Source organism: Phlebotomus papatasi, chromosome 1, assembly GCF_024763615.1.
Source record: "Phlebotomus papatasi isolate M1 chromosome 1, Ppap_2.1, whole genome shotgun sequence".
In the NCBI taxonomy this organism is placed as follows: domain Eukaryota; kingdom Metazoa; phylum Arthropoda; class Insecta; order Diptera; family Psychodidae; genus Phlebotomus; species Phlebotomus papatasi.
This window is the reverse complement of record NC_077222.1, coordinates 80,940,222-80,960,890: the sequence shown is the minus strand read 5'-3', so window position 1 is coordinate 80,960,890 and position 20,669 is coordinate 80,940,222. Positions and strand designations below refer to the sequence as shown.

The window sequence follows — 20,669 nt, the reverse complement described above, 5'->3', positions numbered from 1 at the left end:
CTGCTTTGAATTTTTTGTGCATGAAGGTTTTTCCGCAGCGGTTTTCTCGTTTTTCCCAATTTTCTGAGAGTTTTTCTGTGCTCCAGGGAAAATGTCGTCGAAACCGATGCCAAAGCGAGTGAAAGACTTACCGCCGATTGACTTTGATTCGGATAATTCGTCAGAGAGCGAAGAAAAAAGGCAGGTGTTTTTGTTCTTTATTATTTTTGTTTACATATTGTAAATTTTCTTTTTTTTTGTGATTAAAAACAGTATCACAGAGATTCTTCAGACTATAGTGGATCAGAGGGGTCATCAGAGGTAAGAAAAGAATACTTTATTATTAATTTAGAAGAGAAAACAAGCAAATAAATGAATATTTTGCAGGAGAAATACTTTGATGCCAAAGAGAGTGCAAGAATTGTCTCCGATTGAATCGGATTCTGCTGAGAATTCCGGTAAGGGTGTTGATATCGTGCCTGAGAATTGTGCAGGAGATCTCGAGAACACCCTTCCGTGCATTGCAACACCGGCTCCGAAGAAATGTCCAGAACGAGAGGAAAAAGTTATTCTAAGTGTGGATTATAAGAAACATCTCAAGGAGAATAATAGGAACTTGGCTAATTTGAGTATCAAAACATGCCAGAAATCCTCCTCAGAATCCTCCAAAAGCAGCACATTGGAGATGAAATCAAGCAATAGCGTCCCCAATAAAGTGCCCGATGCTAAATCTTCCCACAAAGTTGTTAAGATCAATGGGAAAGACTACAACGTGATAAGGAAATTGGGCCATGGAGGAAGCAGTGTTGTCTACTTGGCAGAAACAATGGATTGCCAGGAATGTGCCCTAAAAGTTGTACGGCTCAATGGGGATGAAAATGCACTGTGTGACAATATGAATGAAATCAAATTGCTGAGGAAATTGCAAGGAACTTCCATTGTGAAATTATTTGACCAGTAAGTTTCATTCAGAGCTAATTGCAAACACGGTACTGGCCGAAATCCCGAACCCCAAAATCTTGAAAAGTCAATTCGAATTCAATTTTGGTTATTCAGAAATTTGGCTTTTCGAGACTTTGGTTCATTGGCTCCGGCACACCTTTTAGATCAGGATAATTTCATGAAGTCGAAATTCGAAACCCTTTCTTTCTCACATGTTTTGCATTATGCCTATCTCATTCTTTCGCACTCCAAATTCGATTGAGCTAAATTGAATTTGGAGTGATGCTTAAGAGAAGAAGAAGAGTGAAAGAGAATGAGATAGACATATACAAAACAAGTGAGATAAAAAGAGATGCGAATTTCGACTTCATGAAATTATCCTGATCTAAAAGGTATGCCGGAGCCATTGAATTTAGGCTCTCGGGATTTTGGCTCTTCGGGTTTTGAATTTCGAGATTTTGATTTACAGTAAACTCTCGCTAATTCGGCTCCTTTAACATCGGTCTACTTTTTAATTCGGGCAGCAGTTAAATTTGAGGAAAGTTTGTTGACTTTTAAGTTTAATTATGAATATCGAATGAAAAAAATGCGCTCAAATTTGTCATATTTTGTCTCAGTTCTAATGGGATTTTGCATTATAAAGAGGTTTTTATGAAATTTACAATTAATATGAGTATGCAAGTAAACAAAAGATCGTTGCATTTCAAACAATGTGATGCCCGAATTTCTCTCTAATTAGGGTGACATTTCGGTCCCAAATGCCCGAATTTGAGAGAGTCTACTGTACAGTAGGAGTAGACTCTCTCTCAATCGGGAATATGGGGCAAAATGTCATCCGGTTTAGCGATAGAATTGAGCGTCAAAGCCTTTGTAAATTCCACAAAAAGCGCTCAATTATAAAGAATCACGATAAAATAGGAAGAACTACAGCGAATTTGAGCGAATTTGCTTCATAATTAAACGTGAAAATTGTCAACAAAATTTGTCACCCGATTGAAAAAGAGCCGATTGAGTGAGAGTCTACTGTATGTGATTTTGGCTTTTCGGGATTTTAGCTTTTCTAGACCTTGGCCTTTCGAGATTTTGATTTTGCTTTTTCGACGTTTTGGCTTTCAGGATTTTGGAGTTGAGTTTTGGCTTTTCGAGGTTTTGTTTTTACCTTTCGGGATATAGACTTTCGGGATTTTGCTTTTTCGGGATTTAACTTTCGGGATTTTGGTTTCTTAAAATTTTGGTTTTCGAGGTTTTGGCTTTTTGAATTTTTAACTCTTTGGAATTTTGGCTTTTTGGGATTTTGGTTTTAGAAGTTTTGGCTTTCGAGATTTTGGCTTTTCGAGGTTTTGACTTTTAAAAATTTTGGCTTCTCAGAGTTTTTGTTCCCGGCATTTTGGCTGTGGTCCCATTCAAGATTTTAGCTTTTCGGGATTTTAATTTTCGGGGTTTTAGCTTTTCGGGATTTCGGAACCTTTCGAAATTTTGGTTCAAGATTTTCGTCTTCGCGTGTTCGACACATTCAGAATTTTAGCTTTTCCAGGTTTTGGCTTCTCGGGGTTTTGGCTTTTCGAGATTTTGGGTTTCGGGATTTTACCTTTTCGTGATTTTGGATTTTAAAAGATTTTGCATTTTCGGGAATCAAACCAATTCGGAATATTTGTTTTTCGGGATTTTGATTTTTTTTTGATAAACGTTCGGGTGATTTGGGTTAGGGTGGTGGCATTACTTGTGGTCTGTCACAAAGACAGTGGCCACAAATTGATGCCGCCACTATTAGCTTTTTTAAATTTTTTAGTTTTTGGGCTTTTCGGGGTTTTGGCTTTTCGAGATTTTGCTGTTTGGCATTTTGGATTTCATGGTTTTGGCTTTTTCTGGATTCTTGGCTTTTCGAGATTTTGCCTTTTTAATATTTTGGATGTTTGGGATTTTGACTTTCGGGATATCGACACATTGGCTTTTCAGGGTTTTGGCTGAGTTCTTGGCTTTTCGAGATTTTGGCTTTTCAGGACTTCAACCGACCCGGGATTTTGGTTATTAAAAATTTGGGCGTTCGGGACTTTAGCATTCGATATTATGGCCTTCGAGAGTTCGACACGTTCGACACATTCAGAATTTTAGTATTTCGAGGTTTTGGCTTCTCGAGGTTTTGGCTTTTCGAGATTTTGTCTTTTCGGTATCCTGGCTTTTCGAGATTTTGGCTTTTCAGGACTTCAACCGATCCGGGATTTTGGTTATTTTAAATTTGGGCGTTCGGGACCTTAGCATTTGGGATTTGACTTTCAGGAATTTGGCTTTGGAATTGGATCCATTCGGAATATTGGCTTTTCGGGAATTTTGGTTTTTACGGGATTTTGGCTTTTTGGGAATTGGACCAATTCGGAGTATTAGCTTTTCGGGATTTTGAATTTTCAGGATTTTATCATTCGGGTTATTACCTTTTCAGAATTTTGATTTTTTTGGGCTTTTCGGGAGTTTTAGATTTTCGGAATTTTAGCTTTTCGGGATTTTGACTTTCAAGATTTTAGATTTTTGAGATTTTGGATTTTGGATTTTGCCCCTTTCTGGATTTCGAGCGAATCCCATTGCAATTCATGTGCTGATCTGAAGTTGTTTTTTTCCAGTTTCTACTCACGGGAAGACTCAATTCTGTACATTGTGATGGAGAAGGGAGAACGAGACTTGAGTGCAATCCTCAAGGAGTTCACAAACAACTTGCCCGTCTACACAATAATGGATTTCTGGTATCAGATGCTCAAGTGTGTCGAGTACATTCACAAATGCGGCGTAATTCACTGTGATATAAAGCCTGCGAACTTTCTCATGATCAATGGGAAGCTGAAACTCATTGATTTTGGCATTGCCAGTAATATTTCGCTGGATTCTACCAGCATCATCAAGCACACCCAAGCAGGAACTTACAACTATATTAGCCCTGAAGCCTTGATTGATATATCAACGGATGAGGAGGGCAGTCTACCCAATACTCCCAAAATCAAAATTTCCCCAAAGACTGATGTTTGGTCTCTGGGATGTATCTTCTTCCAGTTTATGTACAAAACAACACCCTTTGGCAGTATCAAGAATTCCATCAACAAAATCATGGCTATTTGCAATCCCAACACTTCCATCGACTATCCACCACTTCCATCTGTCTATCCCAGCATGTTTCTCGAAGTAATTATTATTGATTTGTTTTTATTTGACCAAAAATTTTTTAAATTAAGATAAATTTCTTTTTTTGCTTTGCAGATTGCCCAAAAGTGTCTCAAACACAATCCCAAGGAGAGGATTTCTATAAAAGACCTTCTCGAGTATCCTTTCGATATGTTCATACCATCGAAATGAGGAAAATTTCTTCTACAAAAAATATTTTTTTTATAATTTAATAAATTTTTTAAATAATTTAAAACGATGTTTTTTTTGAAACTCACAGCATTTTGTATATTTGGAAATTTCTTCGAGATGGCAGCACTGTCGCCGAAAATTCTAGTACGAAATCATACGACCGCAAAAAGCTTTATAAAAGGGCCGAACGGAAGCGACTTCCTCTCAAGTTCTGAAAGAAGCGTCGTGGAGTGTACTTGTGCCAGGAAAAATCAAAAATTTCCAGTGTTCACTCATCAATTCCCACAGTTATTTCGCTGAAAAGTAGAATTTCATTGCACCAGGTATGTATTCGCATAGTAATTTGCGTAGAAATCTGGGTTTTTGGTCAAAAATCGAGGGAGGCAAAGTCTGATGAAAATTTTCCACACGCCATTTCCAGAAACTTCCATTGCAAGGGGTGATTCATCAAATTTCTCCTTCAATTTTCAAACTTACGTGATTAATCTGTGGGTCAAATTCACGGGTATGATATGTGCAAGGCGAATTTTATCGCAATCTGGGGATTTCATGGGGAAATTTATGGGCGTTGATGTGATAAATGTGCGAACACGTGCGTAAGCGTGGTTGGAAGTTTCTAGAACATTCGCGCGTTGCTGGGCCAGAGAACAAAAGAACCTTGAATGCGGAACAATTTTCACCATATTTTGCTGCATCACTGCAAATCCTTGACCTTGCATGTCCACATTTTCCGGTTTTTTTTTGATTTTATTTTAAGCTGGAAATAATGATTTTTCCTTTTTCTTTTCCCTGTTTAGTGAAGAAAAATGGCTAAGGCTCCAGCTGTTGGTATCGATCTGGGCACCACGTACTCCTGCGTGGGTGTTTTCCAGCATGGAAAAGTGGAAATCATCGCCAATGATCAGGGCAACCGCACCACGCCATCCTATGTGGCATTCACAGAGACTGAGCGTCTCATTGGTGATGCCGCCAAAAACCAAGTGGCCATGAATCCGACAAACACCATCTTTGGTAAGTACGAATACTAAGCAAAAAGAAAGAACAAGAAATCCAGAGTCAAATAAGAAAGAGGAAAAAAACGGAAGACTGGAAATTTTCTCCGTGATTACGTAATTGAAGATACCTTTGATTTGCAAATGCTACACAGGGTCGAATCATAGCAGGCAGAGCGGGACAGTTACATTTTGTTTCCGCCAAAGAGAGAACAAACTTCAGTTCTTTTTTTTAAACTTTTTTGCAAGAAAAATCATTAGCATGATGAATGATAACGTGGCTTTTGTGCTAAAATTAGAAAAGACTGCGTGAATGATTTTTTTTTTGAAATCATAAATATAACTCCAAGAGCGACTATTTTAATTCATTCAAACTTCTGTAAATTTATTTAAGGAGCAGAATGGGTTTCTTGGTGGAATGAGTATTCTAAAAGTAACTTTTCGTACTAGAAATATGATAGAAAATTTGTGAAACACCGTAGCCAAGAGAAAGTTTCCGGTTTATCAAGGTCTGTTTTATGCTTAGCTTCAGACAGAAAATTTAACACAATTTGAGAGAAAATGTGCACAAAATTTTTATATAGAAAGTATAAATTGCAATGATTTTGGGAATCTAGACCGAGCGAAATAAATGGGTTTATCTAACTATCTGAAGCAGAAATTTTTTATAAAAAATATCATTTTCAACTCTTCAAAAAGAAATTATTCTAAGCAGGGGCATGACATTTCCTATGTTTTGGGTTTATTAGCTGTTTTCTGTCAGAGTAGAATGAATTAGCAAAAAATATAAATGCAAAATAGAAGCCAATTTAATATTGAATAGGCGACCGAAAACCCCAAATTGGCAACCTACGTAGTTTTGGAGATATCTCGTGAAATGTGTACGAAAACAGGGAAAAATTTACACTAAAATCGGTCGCATTTTTCAGAGCTAATGTGTCACCCCCCCCCCCCTGATTCTAAGTGTACTTGCTTTAGGTATATCTGCATTGTATTGTTATCCTCGCCTTATCGTGTTGAGCCTTATCGTGATATAATTTATATTCTCAATTTGTTTGTTCAGCTAGATTAAATCACAATAAGGTTCCATTTTATTTAAAAATAGGTAAAAAAAACCAATTTCAAAGGTGCCCCACTTCCCCCTAATTAGCTCAATTTAAGCACATTTCTCGTAAAGATAGAGAAAAATTATTTTCGACAAAGTTGTAGAGGAATAAATTTCCTATAAAAATATGTCTAGGGTAAGGGCTCATAATTTTGACCAGTCTGCTTGTAAGCATCGATGTTCCAAGTTTGAAGTGCGATATTTTCAATACTAATTGACATTTCTTGTTACTCTCTTTTCAGAAGGGTTGTTTAGAAACTTAGCAAGCTATTTATCGTCTTATTTTTATTGAAATTAGTTTTAATACGTTTAAAAATGAATTGATATGTAGAGGTGACTTTGGCTCTTATTTTGGACAACTTGTTTATTAATTTGTCCAACTTGGCTGTAAATTTGGACAGCTAATCCGCCTCAATAAGATGCCCATTGTTCTTCATTTCATGAACCAATCTTACCAAGTCCTCTTCCTGTTCATGTAAGGGAAACGTAGAATGTCACAAGAAGCCCGGAAATTTTCCATATCATTCATTAAAGTGAGTTGACTTCGGTACTCCAATACGTGCGGATTCGCCCATTCCCTGGCCTTTCCGGGAGCCTTTCAAGGTATTTCTCGCTACATCTCTTTCGTAGAGATGATGCTCTTTTGTTTCTCCAGACATTTGTCCAGCCTAGTCATCACAAAAGTTAAAACTTTACGAAATTTCGTGAAAAAACACCTGTCCAAAATAAAGACTATCACCTCACTGGTGAATCTTTTAGAAAATTGACCATTTTTCACGAAAAATCTAATTCACAAGGCAAATCTCACTTCAGGTCAAATGTACAAATCACCACTAACGTGAATCAACACAATTTTCAATGAATATTCAATAATATCACTCAAAAACAGCGAACAAACTTTGTTAGTACTTCACCAAAACTAAATAAGACTGAAGTAAGCTACGAAGTTCTGTCATATTTCTCGTAAGGAATTGCTCACACTGAATTTTCAATAAAGCAATTTCAACTCAAATCATATTCAAAATTTAACGTATTCAGTGTAAAAATCTTCCAAAAAGAACAAGTATTTAGATAGAATTCATTATTCATCAAATATTGGAATAAAAATCCATAATTTTAATCAATTTATTTTTAATGTCCAATTTTATCCTCAAAGTGTCCAAAATAAGAAACTGGTCAAAATTATGAGCATTTCCCCTAATGGAAATAATTTTTGTTATTGTGTTTTGGATATTACGAGTTCAAAACTTTTCATAAATTTGACATTTTGTCTTGATTTTTTTTTATTTCAGAAAACCAAAACTGAATTTTTTAACTTTGATTTTAATGTCTGTCATCAAATTTAGGCTTAAGAAAAGGCTTTGTTTCGTTTTTTTCTGCCTTAATAAACGAACAAATTTTTATTTATTTGCTTAAAACAATTTTTGGAAAGTGACTCAAAAACTATTATTTCTCGGTAAGTCTCGAAGGCTATTTTAGTCGAAAATTATCTTTCTCAAGGATTTTTTTGATATTTCCGGCGTCTGAATAACACTGTGCAACAGTGATTTTGTCCCTAGGATCTCATGCTATTTTTTCTATTGCTATTGTCAAATGATTTACGAAAATACTTATCATTATGATTTCATTTTGTTTTTTTCAAACACAAAATGAAGTCAAAATGTTTGAAATAGTAAAGATTTTCTCTAGTTGGCTAAATGTTCGATTTTCGTTTGCACCTCAATTTCGAGGTTAAAAAACAATCTGAGAAAAAAGTTGTACATGGATGAAAATGTAGCTAATAAAATTCTCTATCAAACCCATAAAAGAGATTGTTAGGGAAAGTGCTAGTTTTCGAGATGATATTTTTGATTAAAATTGCTAAAAAGTTCGATTTTTCCATATTTTCTGACATATATCAGACTATAGCGCCCCTGGTGTCAGTTGTAGGAACTCCATCTGTCCAAAGGATTATCGGGCATCTGAAGGAAAACAAATGTTCCCATATTAAGAAGTAAATCGGTTCAGCAGAATCGGAGATATAGGCACCCAATTATCAAAAAACGGCAAAAAGTTTTGCCTAAATTACAGGCGCAAAAACACAAAATGATATTAAAATGATAAGTATTTTCGTAAATCATTTGATCCTAGCAATAGAAAAAATAGCATGAGAACCCAGGGACAAAAAAGTTTAAATTCTTGCAAAGTGTAATCAATTTCTTTTTTATTTTTTTTTAATGAAATTATAACTTGTTGAAATTCTATAAAAAACACTATTTTTGACAAAAAATAGTTTATAAAATGTTTAGGCAGAGAAAAAATTATAATTTACAAAATAAAAAAAATTAGAAAAATATAACAACTGCATAGGGTAAAGTGACATAATTTGGAATTAGTGTTACAAGTTGGACAATTCGCCGGTACAAGTTAGACGGGGATTTTTTCTTGATATATTACTAATTCTTTTTTTAACACAAAGAACCAAATTATAAAACTAAAGCATTAAAAATTATACAAATAAAAATGAAGTACTAAATTTATCAAGACAAAAAGCCCTGTGCAACTTGTACCACTTTACCCTACATTATTTTCATTTTACACAATTTCATACAAAAAAAATATTAAAATATTTGACATATAACACATCCTCCTGTCCCGAGTTTCCCTATTCTTTAAATTTTTGATGGCCCATAACATTGATTTTAGTCTCAGTATTATAAGGTCAGAATTCTCATAAATTATGAATGGTGTAACGGGTGCAACAGTAACTCTTCTTCTAACATTAATTTTTCGATTAAATTTGTAGGTTATTAAATGATTTTATTGTATTGAAAATAACATTCTGTAATTCTTAATCCACGTTTTGTTTGATATTACAACGATTTTTGCGAAATAATCAATTTTCTGAGGAGGCTATTTTTTGTATCTTACTTTAAGCTCACACAAGGCAAAATTTTTAGAATTTGCTGACTAAATGGGTGTTCAAGGCAAATCGTGCTTATCGGAAATGGGAAAAAAAAGCAGCAGACGTCAGTTGAATTTTATCTTTTAGTCTGTTGCGTGAATAAATTTCAAGATTGCTCCACGAGTGGTTTCCAGTGACTGGTATCTTGTGTCTTCTTCTCTTGGAAAATTGATTAAAAAAAAAAGAAATATTCAAATGAGTCATTATTTTTTGTTTCTTTGCAGATGCTAAGCGTTTGATTGGACGCAAATTCGATGATCCAGCCATTCAGGCTGATATGAAGCATTGGCCATTTGAGGTGGTGAGTGTAGAGGGAAAGCCTAAGATTCAGGTGTTCTACAAGGATGAGAAGAAGACATTCTTCCCGGAGGAGATCAGTTCGATGGTGCTGACAAAAATGAAGGAGACTGCTGAGGCTTATTTGGGTAAGACGGTGACTAATGCTGTTATCACCGTTCCGGCCTATTTCAATGATTCCCAGCGTCAGGCTACAAAGGATGCTGGTACCATTTCTGGTCTCAATGTACTGCGTATCATCAATGAACCAACTGCAGCTGCTATTGCATATGGGTTGGACAAGAAGGCCAGTGGGGAGAGGAATGTGTTGATTTTTGATTTGGGCGGTGGTACTTTTGATGTGTCCATTCTCAGTATTGATGATGGTATCTTTGAGGTGAAATCCACAGCCGGGGATACCCATTTGGGCGGTGAAGACTTTGACAATCGCTTGGTCAATCACTTTGTGCAGGAATTCAAGCGTAAGCACAAGAAGGATCTCACCAGTAACAAGCGTGCTCTGCGTCGTCTGAGGACAGCATGTGAACGTGCAAAGAGAACACTGTCATCATCAACTCAGGCTAACATTGAGATTGATTCACTGTTTGAGGGTACGGACTTTTATACCTCCATCACACGTGCTCGTTTCGAGGAGCTCAATGCTGATCTGTTCCGTTCGACAATGGAACCGGTGGAGAAGGCTATTCGTGATGCCAAGATGGACAAGAGTACAATCCATGATATTGTGTTGGTTGGTGGTTCAACGCGTATTCCCAAGGTACAGAAGCTTCTTCAGGACTTCTTCAATGGCAAAGATCTCAATAAGAGTATCAATCCCGATGAGGCTGTTGCCTATGGGGCAGCTGTTCAGGCAGCTATTCTCCATGGTGATAAGTCAGAGGAGGTGCAGGATCTTCTGTTGCTCGATGTGACACCCCTGTCATTGGGTATTGAGACAGCTGGTGGTGTCATGAGTGTCCTCATCAAGAGGAACACTACCATTCCCACCAAACAAACCCAAACATTCACCACATACTCGGACAATCAGCCAGGTGTGTTGATTCAGGTGTACGAAGGTGAACGTGCCATGACCAAGGATAACAATCTCCTTGGTAAATTTGAGCTGTCTGGAATTCCACCGGCTCCACGTGGAGTGCCTCAGATTGAGGTGACATTTGATATTGATGCCAATGGAATTCTCAATGTGACTGCCCTGGAGAAGTCAACCAATAAGGAGAATAAGATCACCATTACCAATGACAAGGGACGACTGAGTAAGGAGGAAATTGAGAGGATGGTGAATGAGGCTGAGAAGTACAGGAGTGAAGATGAGAAGCAGAGAGAGACAATTTCTGCCAAGAATTCTCTCGAATCCTATTGTTTCAATCTCAAGGCATCCATGGAGGATGACAAGGTGAAGGATAAAATTAGTGAGGCTGAAAAGAATACGGTTCTGGAAAAATGCAATGAGACAATTAAATGGTTGGATGCCAATCAATTGGCCGACAAGGAAGAATATGAGCATAGACAGAAGGAATTGGAACAAGTTTGCAATCCCATCATGACTAAGATTTATGCTGGTGCTGGTGGTGCTCCTGGTGGAATGCCAGGTGGCTTCCCAGGTGGTTTCCCAGGTGGTGCACCTGGTGGAGCACCTGGAGCTGGTGGTGCAGCTCCTGGTGGTGGCTCTGGACCAACCATTGAGGAGGTCGACTAATCTGTTTGCTTAATCAAATGCAGCATCGCCAATCGAAAACCACTACGTAGATTTTTGCATCATTCTCCTCTCTCTCTCGCTTCAAGGACAACTTTATGAAATCTCAAAGCGTCATTGAAAATTTTATCCCAATTTTTAATCATTCAGTGAATTCTTCAAATTTGTAATTTATTGAAACAATCTTTTTTTTCTACTCTCAATGGCGAAGTTTCCTGTTGGAGAAGTGACTTGAATTTTAGCCACTTCTTTGTATTATCCATTCCAAAGCATTTTGCAGCAGACGCCGACAATTTGTAGTTGATTGAATTCCACAAATAGATAATCCGAAACCACCAAAAAATGTTTTTTTTACTTCTTCCACCTTTCTGATAGTCACAGTTTTTGCTTTTAAGGCAAAAATCAATGTTGTTCCATTGGTTCAAGGTGTGCAAATCCTCTGAAGGAAACTAGGGGAAACTGGGGCAGCTTTGAAATAAGGTTTCTCCTATTTTTAATTAGGGGAAAGGCTCATAATTTTGTCCAGTTTCTTATTTTGGACACTGAGGATAAAATTGGACATTAAAAATAAATTGATTAAAATTATGGATTTTTATTCCAATATTTGATGAATAATGAATTCTATCTAAGTAAGAGATAATACTTCACACGGACACCCTCACACCAAAGCACACTTCGGGTCTCATTTGGTGCAAATAGTACTGAGTAAAATGTATGGGCGTACATGATGATACTGAGTATTCGTACAACGTATATACACAGTTTATACGTAGTTTGGTCCCGCCGGGAGGAGTTAATTGGGATCCTGCAAAAAACATCCTAGATTTGGACATCCTTATAGTTTGTAATCATCCACAAGAATCGGAATTTTATCGATTCTAAATAGTCTAAAAAAAATTATTTTTTCCATGGGTACCCAGTACCCAGAGTCCCAAAGGAGACGAAAGAGTTAAAGGGTTAAATAAAAAAATTGTATAATTTGACGAATTTGGTTCAAGTTAACTGAGAATGGAGTTCCACAACTTCAGCTCTAAATCGAATTTGCAAGCATTCTAAGTTAGCTGACGTTAAGAATCTCACCTATACATAAACCGGTTAAGATTAGGGGAAAGTCGTCTGCCTTTAAATGCAGCAGCCTTCAAATGTTGCGATTTTTTCGTTATTCTCAAAAGCATAAATTATATTCTATTAACTATTAGGTAGATATCCATCATCCTCACAAATCATCAAAAAATGGAGAGCCTAGCTCCTATTTCCTAGATGGTAGATCAAAAAAAATGAAAATGAGCTCTAAACTGTAATTTTGATGTTCCACAAATCATGTGATTTTTCATAGTAAAAATCATTTTACAAATAAATCTTCCATTGTGACACATAGAAGGTTAATCAGGCTTAATATTTCTGTTAATACATTTTGGTTCAGATGACACAATTTTTGTGGGTGGCAAAAATTTGCAAATATCACCCTGCAGCAGCCTTTAAATGCCAATGTCGTGTGCCTTTAAATCCTATCTTTCCATACATCAAAACATGTGAAATCGAACTCCTACTTTTCTCTGACGAACGTCATACAAATACTTATAACCTGCTATCTTGCTCCGGCCTGGATGTTTCAAGTTGACAATTTTCAACTTCAATGGCTTTTTCTTCCAAATTTTCAAGTGCAAAACAGTTCTTCAGAAAAATGTGAAGAAAAGTTATTGTTTAATGTCTTTTGACTGCAGTAATGATTTTAGTGAGTGCGTTAGGCTTCAACCTATTGATTTATAGCCCATTTAGTTTTATTGATTCAATATTCTCAGTGAAAAAAAAAACATTTAAAGGCAGCTGCCTCGCGTTTGAAGGCAGACTATGCCAGCGGCCTTCATACAAATCGACATCACTTTTTTAATTTCCTCAAAAGGAAAAACTGAGGACTTGCAAGTGCTAAATGAGGTAATCATATACGCCGAATGAACAAGAGAATTTTTTGGTGTAGTAGAAAATAAAATCCATTTTGTGGATTCTTCAGAAAAAAATCTTAAATTTGGAACTCCATTTTTCGTTTGAAGGCAGACGACTTTCCCCTATCTGTCCCTTTACCAAGCGAATGGGGCGGAACGGGGTCATGTATGGGCTCGTTAGGAAAGTCTTGAAATTTCAGACAAAATTATGAACCGCGATTCCAATCAGTTTTGTACCGATAATGAACCGTTCAATAACCGATAACAAATTTTTATTCGAAATTCATAGTCCAGAATTTTAAGAAATTTTAAAAATAAAAGAGCAGTGTTTTATTCACATTTATTATTTTTTTTACAGATTGGTAGTCAAATGGTAATGGAAGGAACTCATGGAAATTTGAGTTTTTATTTATATTTTGCATAATATCCTCCCTTATAAATGTTAATATTGAATTCATTCGATATTTTTGAGTATTTTTTAAGGAAAAATCTTTTATTAGCAGTTGCTTGTAGAAAATAGTAATTATTCTCCTTTAATATACTTTCACTGAAGCTCTCGTTAATCTAAACTAAAGTCTAAAAGATTAGAAGGATCTATCACATTTCTTGCAGTATATGTTAGTTGCACGACATTTAAGACACATATCTTTTAGATTTAGAATATTTTCATTGAATCTTTGAACATTAGAGAAAAACTGCAAAGTAGTTGAAAATTTCTTATCTTGTACCCAGAGCAAAAGATCAACCAGTTGTTTCTCACTCAGGAGAGAAGGCTTTGTACCACAGGAAATTAATTGTGATACTGTCATTGTAGGAAACCTTATTAAATAAATCATTTTTCCAAGTTCTTTTTTAAATATCTCTTCGTCAAAAACCTTATTCTTCTGCTGCCGGATCAACATCGTTACAACTGCTTGGTACAGATCATATTCTGTGCAGGAAATTATTGGGGATTTTAAAATAATGTGCAAGATGCGCTTATGAGGCGCAGAAATCGTAAGCGTATTGATTACAGTCAATGGAAACTTCCTGCAGTGATATGCCATATAATCGTTTAGCATCTTGATATCAAATTTCTCGATAAATTCAAAGTGTTCAGCCAAATTATCAGCATTGAGAAATTGTTTCAGAAACTCAATGACCAAGACTGTCAAGTCATCCAGGAAATATTTCCTAGAAACATAGAGTATTTCCCTGAAGTTTGCCTTATCTATGGCAATCTTAGTTCCGTAGATGTGTGAGATCATTTTACTGAACGTGTCGAAAGATATATCCGTGATAGGAATTGACTCCCTTCCTCCATTATCAGTTATATCGCAAGAAAATTGATTCTTGAACACTTCGCTTTTGTTTGCAAGTTCCACCTTCTCTGCAAGCAATGTGGCTCCTCCGTTATTCGGAAATAAAAACTTTACATCGGGATTTTGGCCAAATTCTACACTATTTATAGCCACTGAGTTTGTAGAACTTGTTGACGCCATGCTGAAAAAAAAACAAATATACTTTTATCTTTGCTTGAAAAATTGATTTGATAAAAATATTTACTTTTATTGAGATTCCAAGAGTTCCAAGCGTTCGAAGCGTTCCAAGAAATCACAAGAGCCGTTGCATAAAAAACACACCGTAATATTCGGAAATTCGGAACGGAACTTATCCACGACTACAGCGCCACTAGCGTATTTTTCTAGCTACATTTTTTTTGGTTCCGTATGATTCCGTGATCGTGGTGATCGTCAATAAGGAGCCTATAAAATCAAAATATTCAAGTTTTTTTTTCTTAAAAAAGTTGAAGAATGGCAGGTGCATCATCAGATGAAAGCAGCTTGATGGCAGTAAATCGCATTGAATTTGGTGAAAATTTTGACGTGAAGTTCATCTTTCCAAATCATGGCGGAGCGCTTCTGCTTGCGGAAAAGTTTCAGCTTGCAAAGAACAGTGAGGTGTTCGAGAAGCAATTTGCTTCATCTTCATCCAGTAACGACGACGACGGGGAAAGTTCAGAGAAAATTTCAATCACAGATATATCGTACGAGACTTTCATCAAATTGATCAAGCATATCTACAAAAGGCCGGTAAATATCAATGAGCAAAATTTTCTGGAAATCCTCTATGCTTCCATGAAGTACTTCGTCGATGACTTGACCTTCAAGGTAATAGAATTTATAAAACAATTTCTAAATGCAGAAAATTTGGCAGTCTATTTCGAGTCGATTGATAAATTTGAAATTAAAATGCTCAGTGGACATATAAAGCAAATTTGTGAGGTATCCCCAGTAAAGATCATAGAGAGCCTTACAACTTCTGCAGCTCACAAGCGTATAATAAAAATAATACTGGAATCTTCAAATCTACCATGTTCAGAGTATGAATTATATGCAGCAATTGTGAAAATGCTAAAGCGTCATTTTAACAACGCAACATTTACTGATGAAGACTTCCGAAAGGAACTGGGAAAATTGATTTACCTCATAAGATTCCCAACGATGTCCATCAAAGAACTCGTTTTGTGCGGAAGAAATCCATCTTTGTTGACAGCTAAGCAAGTTGTCGACTTTCAACTCTGGGCACAAGAAAAAATCTTCTCAAATTCGCTGCAGTTCTTCTCTGATATCCCAAGAAATCAGGTTCAGTTTACCAGTAGTACAAGTACTTCAAATAAAGATAATATGTGTTACAACTGCCGTGGCTCATACAAAACATGTGTAAATGCATTCTGCAGAAGGAGTTTTTAATCAAATAATGGTAAAATATTCTAGTTCTAAACATTAGAACATTAGAAAATAATTTACGAAGGAATCAAATCAACGGTCAAAAAAAAATCGCAAAAAATGAAGTCAGAAATACATGAAGAATTTATAAATTAATTTGAATTACTGCGATTACAGTATGGTAAAAATTTGAAAACTATTTTGAAGTCTTATTTCTTACATAATTTATTTAAAAAAAATAAAATAAATATTGGAAAACTTAAAGATGTCTTTATGGGCACTATTATGTGATCAAATTCTTAATAATCACATTGTTCTCATTTTTATATCCTCTAATCGGGCTCAAACCATCAAGTATTTTTTCCGCGACTCCCTGACCACGAATATTGAGGTTGGATAAAAAATCCCAAATTGATTTAAGCTTAATAACTCCAAAATTGGGATGATTGATAAGGTTGCCAGCAAAGTTTATATCGGGTAGAAATTTTCATTTGCAAAATACCCTTCATCTCCACCAGCCGCTGCTCTAATCAAAACGATTCCCAAAACAAACTTTAATGGAATTTCTGTTTGATTTTACGACAACTGCATAGTAACTGTTTTTCCTTGTTTATATGAGCTCTCGCCTTGCTTTTTCTGTGGAACTTGTGAGAATTGTAGAGGATACTGCTAGAGAAATTTTCGAGAATATACTTTTTAACGGGATTAGGTAAAGGTCAAATATCCTCAGGAGAAGAAATTATTGATTACCAAGACATTGATGGTTTGTCTCCGTAGGCTACTGCTGAACTGTTAAAGTTTGCACAAGAGGGAGATTTCCAGTAGAAATTGGGAATTACTCTCCATTTTGACAGTAACGGTTTGCGCGCCACTTACAATCTTGTTAAAAATCAACGTCCCATTCATCCCCCGTTCAGGTGTCCTAAACATCCCCGCGTGTAGTTTTGTTATTTAAAACCATTAAGTAAAAAACAAGAGTGTATGATCTCGGAAACTTTTATTAAAATATGTTCCCACAGATTACACTGTTAGCTAATGATATAGAAAAGTTTTGATTATATAGGGTAAGTGTGCCAAATTCCGGCCAGCTTGCAATTGCGGCCATCTTTTTTGTTCCTCGAATTTCCATGAACTTCTAGATTTTACGTACTCTTGAGATTATACAATGCAAAAGAATAACAAAAAATGCAGCTTGAACAAACGAGATGACGTGAAAAAGATATTGAAAGAATTCCCGAAGGGCGAGGAACTATGAGAATGAAGGTGGCCGAAATAGGGCACCTAAGCTATGTCTATAGTTTTTATTCATTTTAAAATGTATTACGAATGATTTTAGAGTAAATAAAGACTGTAAATTCTTTACAAGGTTCCAAGAAACACTCTTTCAGAAGAGAAAATAAAAAAAATCAATTTGTATTTAAAATATTACATTTCAAACTTGAAACTTTGAGGCTTGCATGCAACTATGCCGAAATTTGGCACACTTACCCTATAGCTGATATAAAATACGAAGAGGAAAACTGAAACGTCAAAATATACAATTTTTTATCAATTTAGAAAAAAAATGTTCATTGAATTTAAGCAATAGAACTGAGGATATCCATTCTTTTAGTCAAGATACATCTTATTGTTGGCTACGATTGAGTAGTGGTTAAACCCCATTTATTTCAATAATTAATGAAAAAATCGCCTCGTCTCATACTACCCCTGTCCCAAACCCCTCCCTGGTCTCCCCACTTTTTTCAATTCGAGCAGCAGTTATTTTGGCCCAAGTGCCAGAATTTGAGAGAGTGTCTACTGTAGAATCTAAAAGTGGCCAAAAGTACTTACTCCACTCTATCGTATTTCCCTTAGAATCACTTAAAGAGGTCAATTCAGAGATTTTGTTGATTTGTTTGGCTGATTATAATAAACAAATGTGTTTAGCTATTCAAAGGTTTATGAGCTTTCTCCAAAAAAGCTCCTAGTGCGTACTGATTATCGCAAATCATTGTGGAGAGTTTGCAGTTTGGCGGGAATTCAAAATTTCTCAAAAGAGGTCTGTCATTTTCGTAAAATAATATGGAATAATGCACTAAAATTTCGCAATTTTATATGATTATATTAATCAATTCCTTTATCATTCGACATTTTATGCTTGATATAGAATATGTACAGTACAGTCTCGCTATAGATAGTCCATATTTGGTTCCAGGTCGTATTAGTCCATGTCATTTTTTAAAATTATCAACGACTTTGTGTATTGAATTTGTTCGACGGCTTCCACTTTCTTTGCGATTGTGGTACTTGTCCTCGCTCTCTTCATTATGGATCACAATTATCACAACTACTCAATAAAGTTTGCAAAAATAATACTAAAATAATAATGACAACACTGCGTCGCATACTAAAAAATATAACCTAACTTAAAATTAGTGTTTAGAAATCAACGGTCGATAAATTGTGGACTAGAGCGATGGCCTATAGCGGGACTTTACTGTAGTGTGAAAATCTTCATTTATCTGCATCGTATACCTTTAATATACAAGGTCTCTGAAAGTTAAATATTGTATCACTCTCACTTTGTCAACAATTATTCACATCGATGTTAGAGCAAGACAAGAGCAAGTCTTGGACAGAGAGGAGGCTTCCGGAAGACGAATTACTGCTCCAAAAAAAAACTTTGCTCGTGTTCTTATAATGGGCTTCGAAATCGAAAACCTTCACAAGAAACACCGACAGAATTTCATTATTCTTCAAGTTGGAAAGATATTCGAGACATGCAAGCTAGAAAAAAAACTTCGAATGAAAAAATATCAACAGACTGGAGTCCAAGAAATCAGTCACATCCTGGAAGAAAGGCTTTCATGATTTGGAATACGGAAGGCAAAAACATAAATAAGGAATTTTAAGACGATTTCTTTCAGTATTCGAAAAATTAATATCGAGTTCTTCACAGTTATTTTCTAATCGCAGTTTCGATGGCCCTTTGTAGATTGCCACAAAATATTGTTTTATGAATAAAAGAAATGACAGAAAACTAGAAATAACAAAAATACAAGCACTATACAAAATTTTTTAAGAAAAACGCGTGGAAAATATGATACAGGTCATGATTAGGGGGAGGCTTTGATCGTTCGCACATACGCTACCTTCAGACACTTCATATTTCTCCTATATTACTTTATGAATCTCACATATGGCTATATATTGTAATAGCTAACCTTAAATCCCATCTTTCCTGAAAAAATTGAGAGTCTAATCCTTTTTTCCTAGTTTCAGGAAACAAAAAATAAAAACAGGTCCAAAACTGTAATTTTGCTGTGCAATATTTCATACGATTGTGCAGAATTAATATCACTTTTCTGAAAAACTACTATCACAGAGGGTAGAAGAGTTATTAGGAATCAGATTTATGTAAAAATCTTTTAGGCTGAAGAGGCACTTTTTGTGGGTGGAACAAAATTCACAAACTTGACTCAGATTCATCGATCGCACATAGAAGACATGGCTTCTCTCACATTTTCCAAGAAACTTCATTTTAGATGCGATCCCTCATATTCACATCTATTGTAATCTACCGATTTGATCCACCACTAAAAAGGAAAACTTAAAAATCGTAAAGTTGATAAACAAGAAGTAATTTGACTTAAATAGGCTGCAGTTGAGTAATTATTAAGCAGTTTTGCATTTCTTTGATATAAAAATATTTTTCAAGCTTGCACAAACTGAATGTGCAATGAAAGAATCACATCTGCAATAAGCTCATACAGTTTACAACTGGTTTTTGACAATCTTTGACATAACCTCACTATTGTGTTGTTTTGCATGACAAAGAAAAGAAATCTTGGTGGAATCTTGTGTGGTCTTCGCGCTTGCAGAGTTTTAGTCAATTTTTAGCTTTAAAAACTTAGTGATTCGTGTAAATTTGGTGATATTTGGACTTTTCAAGAAAGTATTCATCAGATTTAACCGTTTCCGGAGTGAAATTCTCGTAGAATCAAGCAAAAAAATGGTTTTTAATGTCAATAAAACATCTCTCAGAAAAGTTCCAAAAAAGTGATATTAAAATGTTTTATTCCTTATAAAAATGGTTTAATCCAGTAGATTAGAGTTACCTTTAAACAATGATGTGCAATTTTTAGTGTCCGGTGCAAAATTTACGGTGAAAATGGGGTGTTCAATGATGGCGTGAATAGTGTGCGATAATAGAAACTTGATTCATCTATCGGACAAATTGCCATTAAATTTTCATTTTCCTCTGGAGGAAAATCTAAGGATTTCCTGGGATTTTGTTTGGTGGGATTATGAACCTTATAAGTAAGACATTTTTTTTGCGTAGTTGGAGAATCCATACGGTTTGCATGGTAGTCAGAAAAAATCACTGAACTTGAACATCATTTTTGTGTGCGAAAGTTCAAAGCCTCCCCCTACACAGTTACCACAGTTCATCACAGTTATGTTGCCACAAAACGAAATTACCGAAACTTTTGAGCGGAAGTAACTTTCGGAAGAACTACAGCGCCAACTACCGGTATTAGAAAAAAAGTATAACACCTGCATAGCGGCATAGAGGAGTGCGAGGCAGTTGACCTTGATTAAGTTATGGTTTAGGGCAGAGAGGGGTCAATTCAGAGATTCAGCTGATTTACACATTTATAAATCTGAATTTCAATTCAGACATCCCAGCTGATTACTGATTAAAAAAGTCTCCAAAAAGCTTCTAAGCTTCGTATTCAGATACATTA

At 35.7% G+C, this 20,669-nt stretch overlaps 2 protein-coding genes across 2 annotated transcripts; one reads left to right on the top strand and one right to left on the bottom strand.

Moving 5' to 3' along the window:
- Positions 1–2: 2 nt before the first annotated feature.
- LOC129806659 (heat shock 70 kDa protein cognate 4) lies at positions 3–11,584 on the top strand. The gene is made up of 7 exons (XM_055855456.1): positions 3–180; positions 253–300; positions 367–936; positions 3,537–4,089; positions 4,165–4,256; positions 5,063–5,271; positions 9,526–11,584. Exons 1-7 carry the CDS (start codon positions 92–94, stop codon positions 11,292–11,294), a joined length of 3,330 nt encoding a protein of 1,109 aa, XP_055711431.1. The 5' UTR covers positions 3–91; the 3' UTR covers positions 11,295–11,584.
- Positions 11,585–13,530: 1,946 nt separating this feature from the next.
- Positions 13,531–14,868, bottom strand: LOC129810333 (BTB/POZ domain-containing protein 6-B-like). The gene is made up of 2 exons (XM_055860732.1): positions 14,780–14,868; positions 13,531–14,716 (listed from the first exon to the last, which is right to left on the bottom strand). The coding sequence occupies exon 2, from the start codon at positions 14,713–14,715 to the stop codon at positions 13,819–13,821; it is 897 nt and encodes a 298-aa protein (XP_055716707.1). The 5' UTR covers position 14,716; positions 14,780–14,868; the 3' UTR covers positions 13,531–13,818.
- Between the last annotated feature and the right edge of the window lie 5,801 nt (positions 14,869–20,669).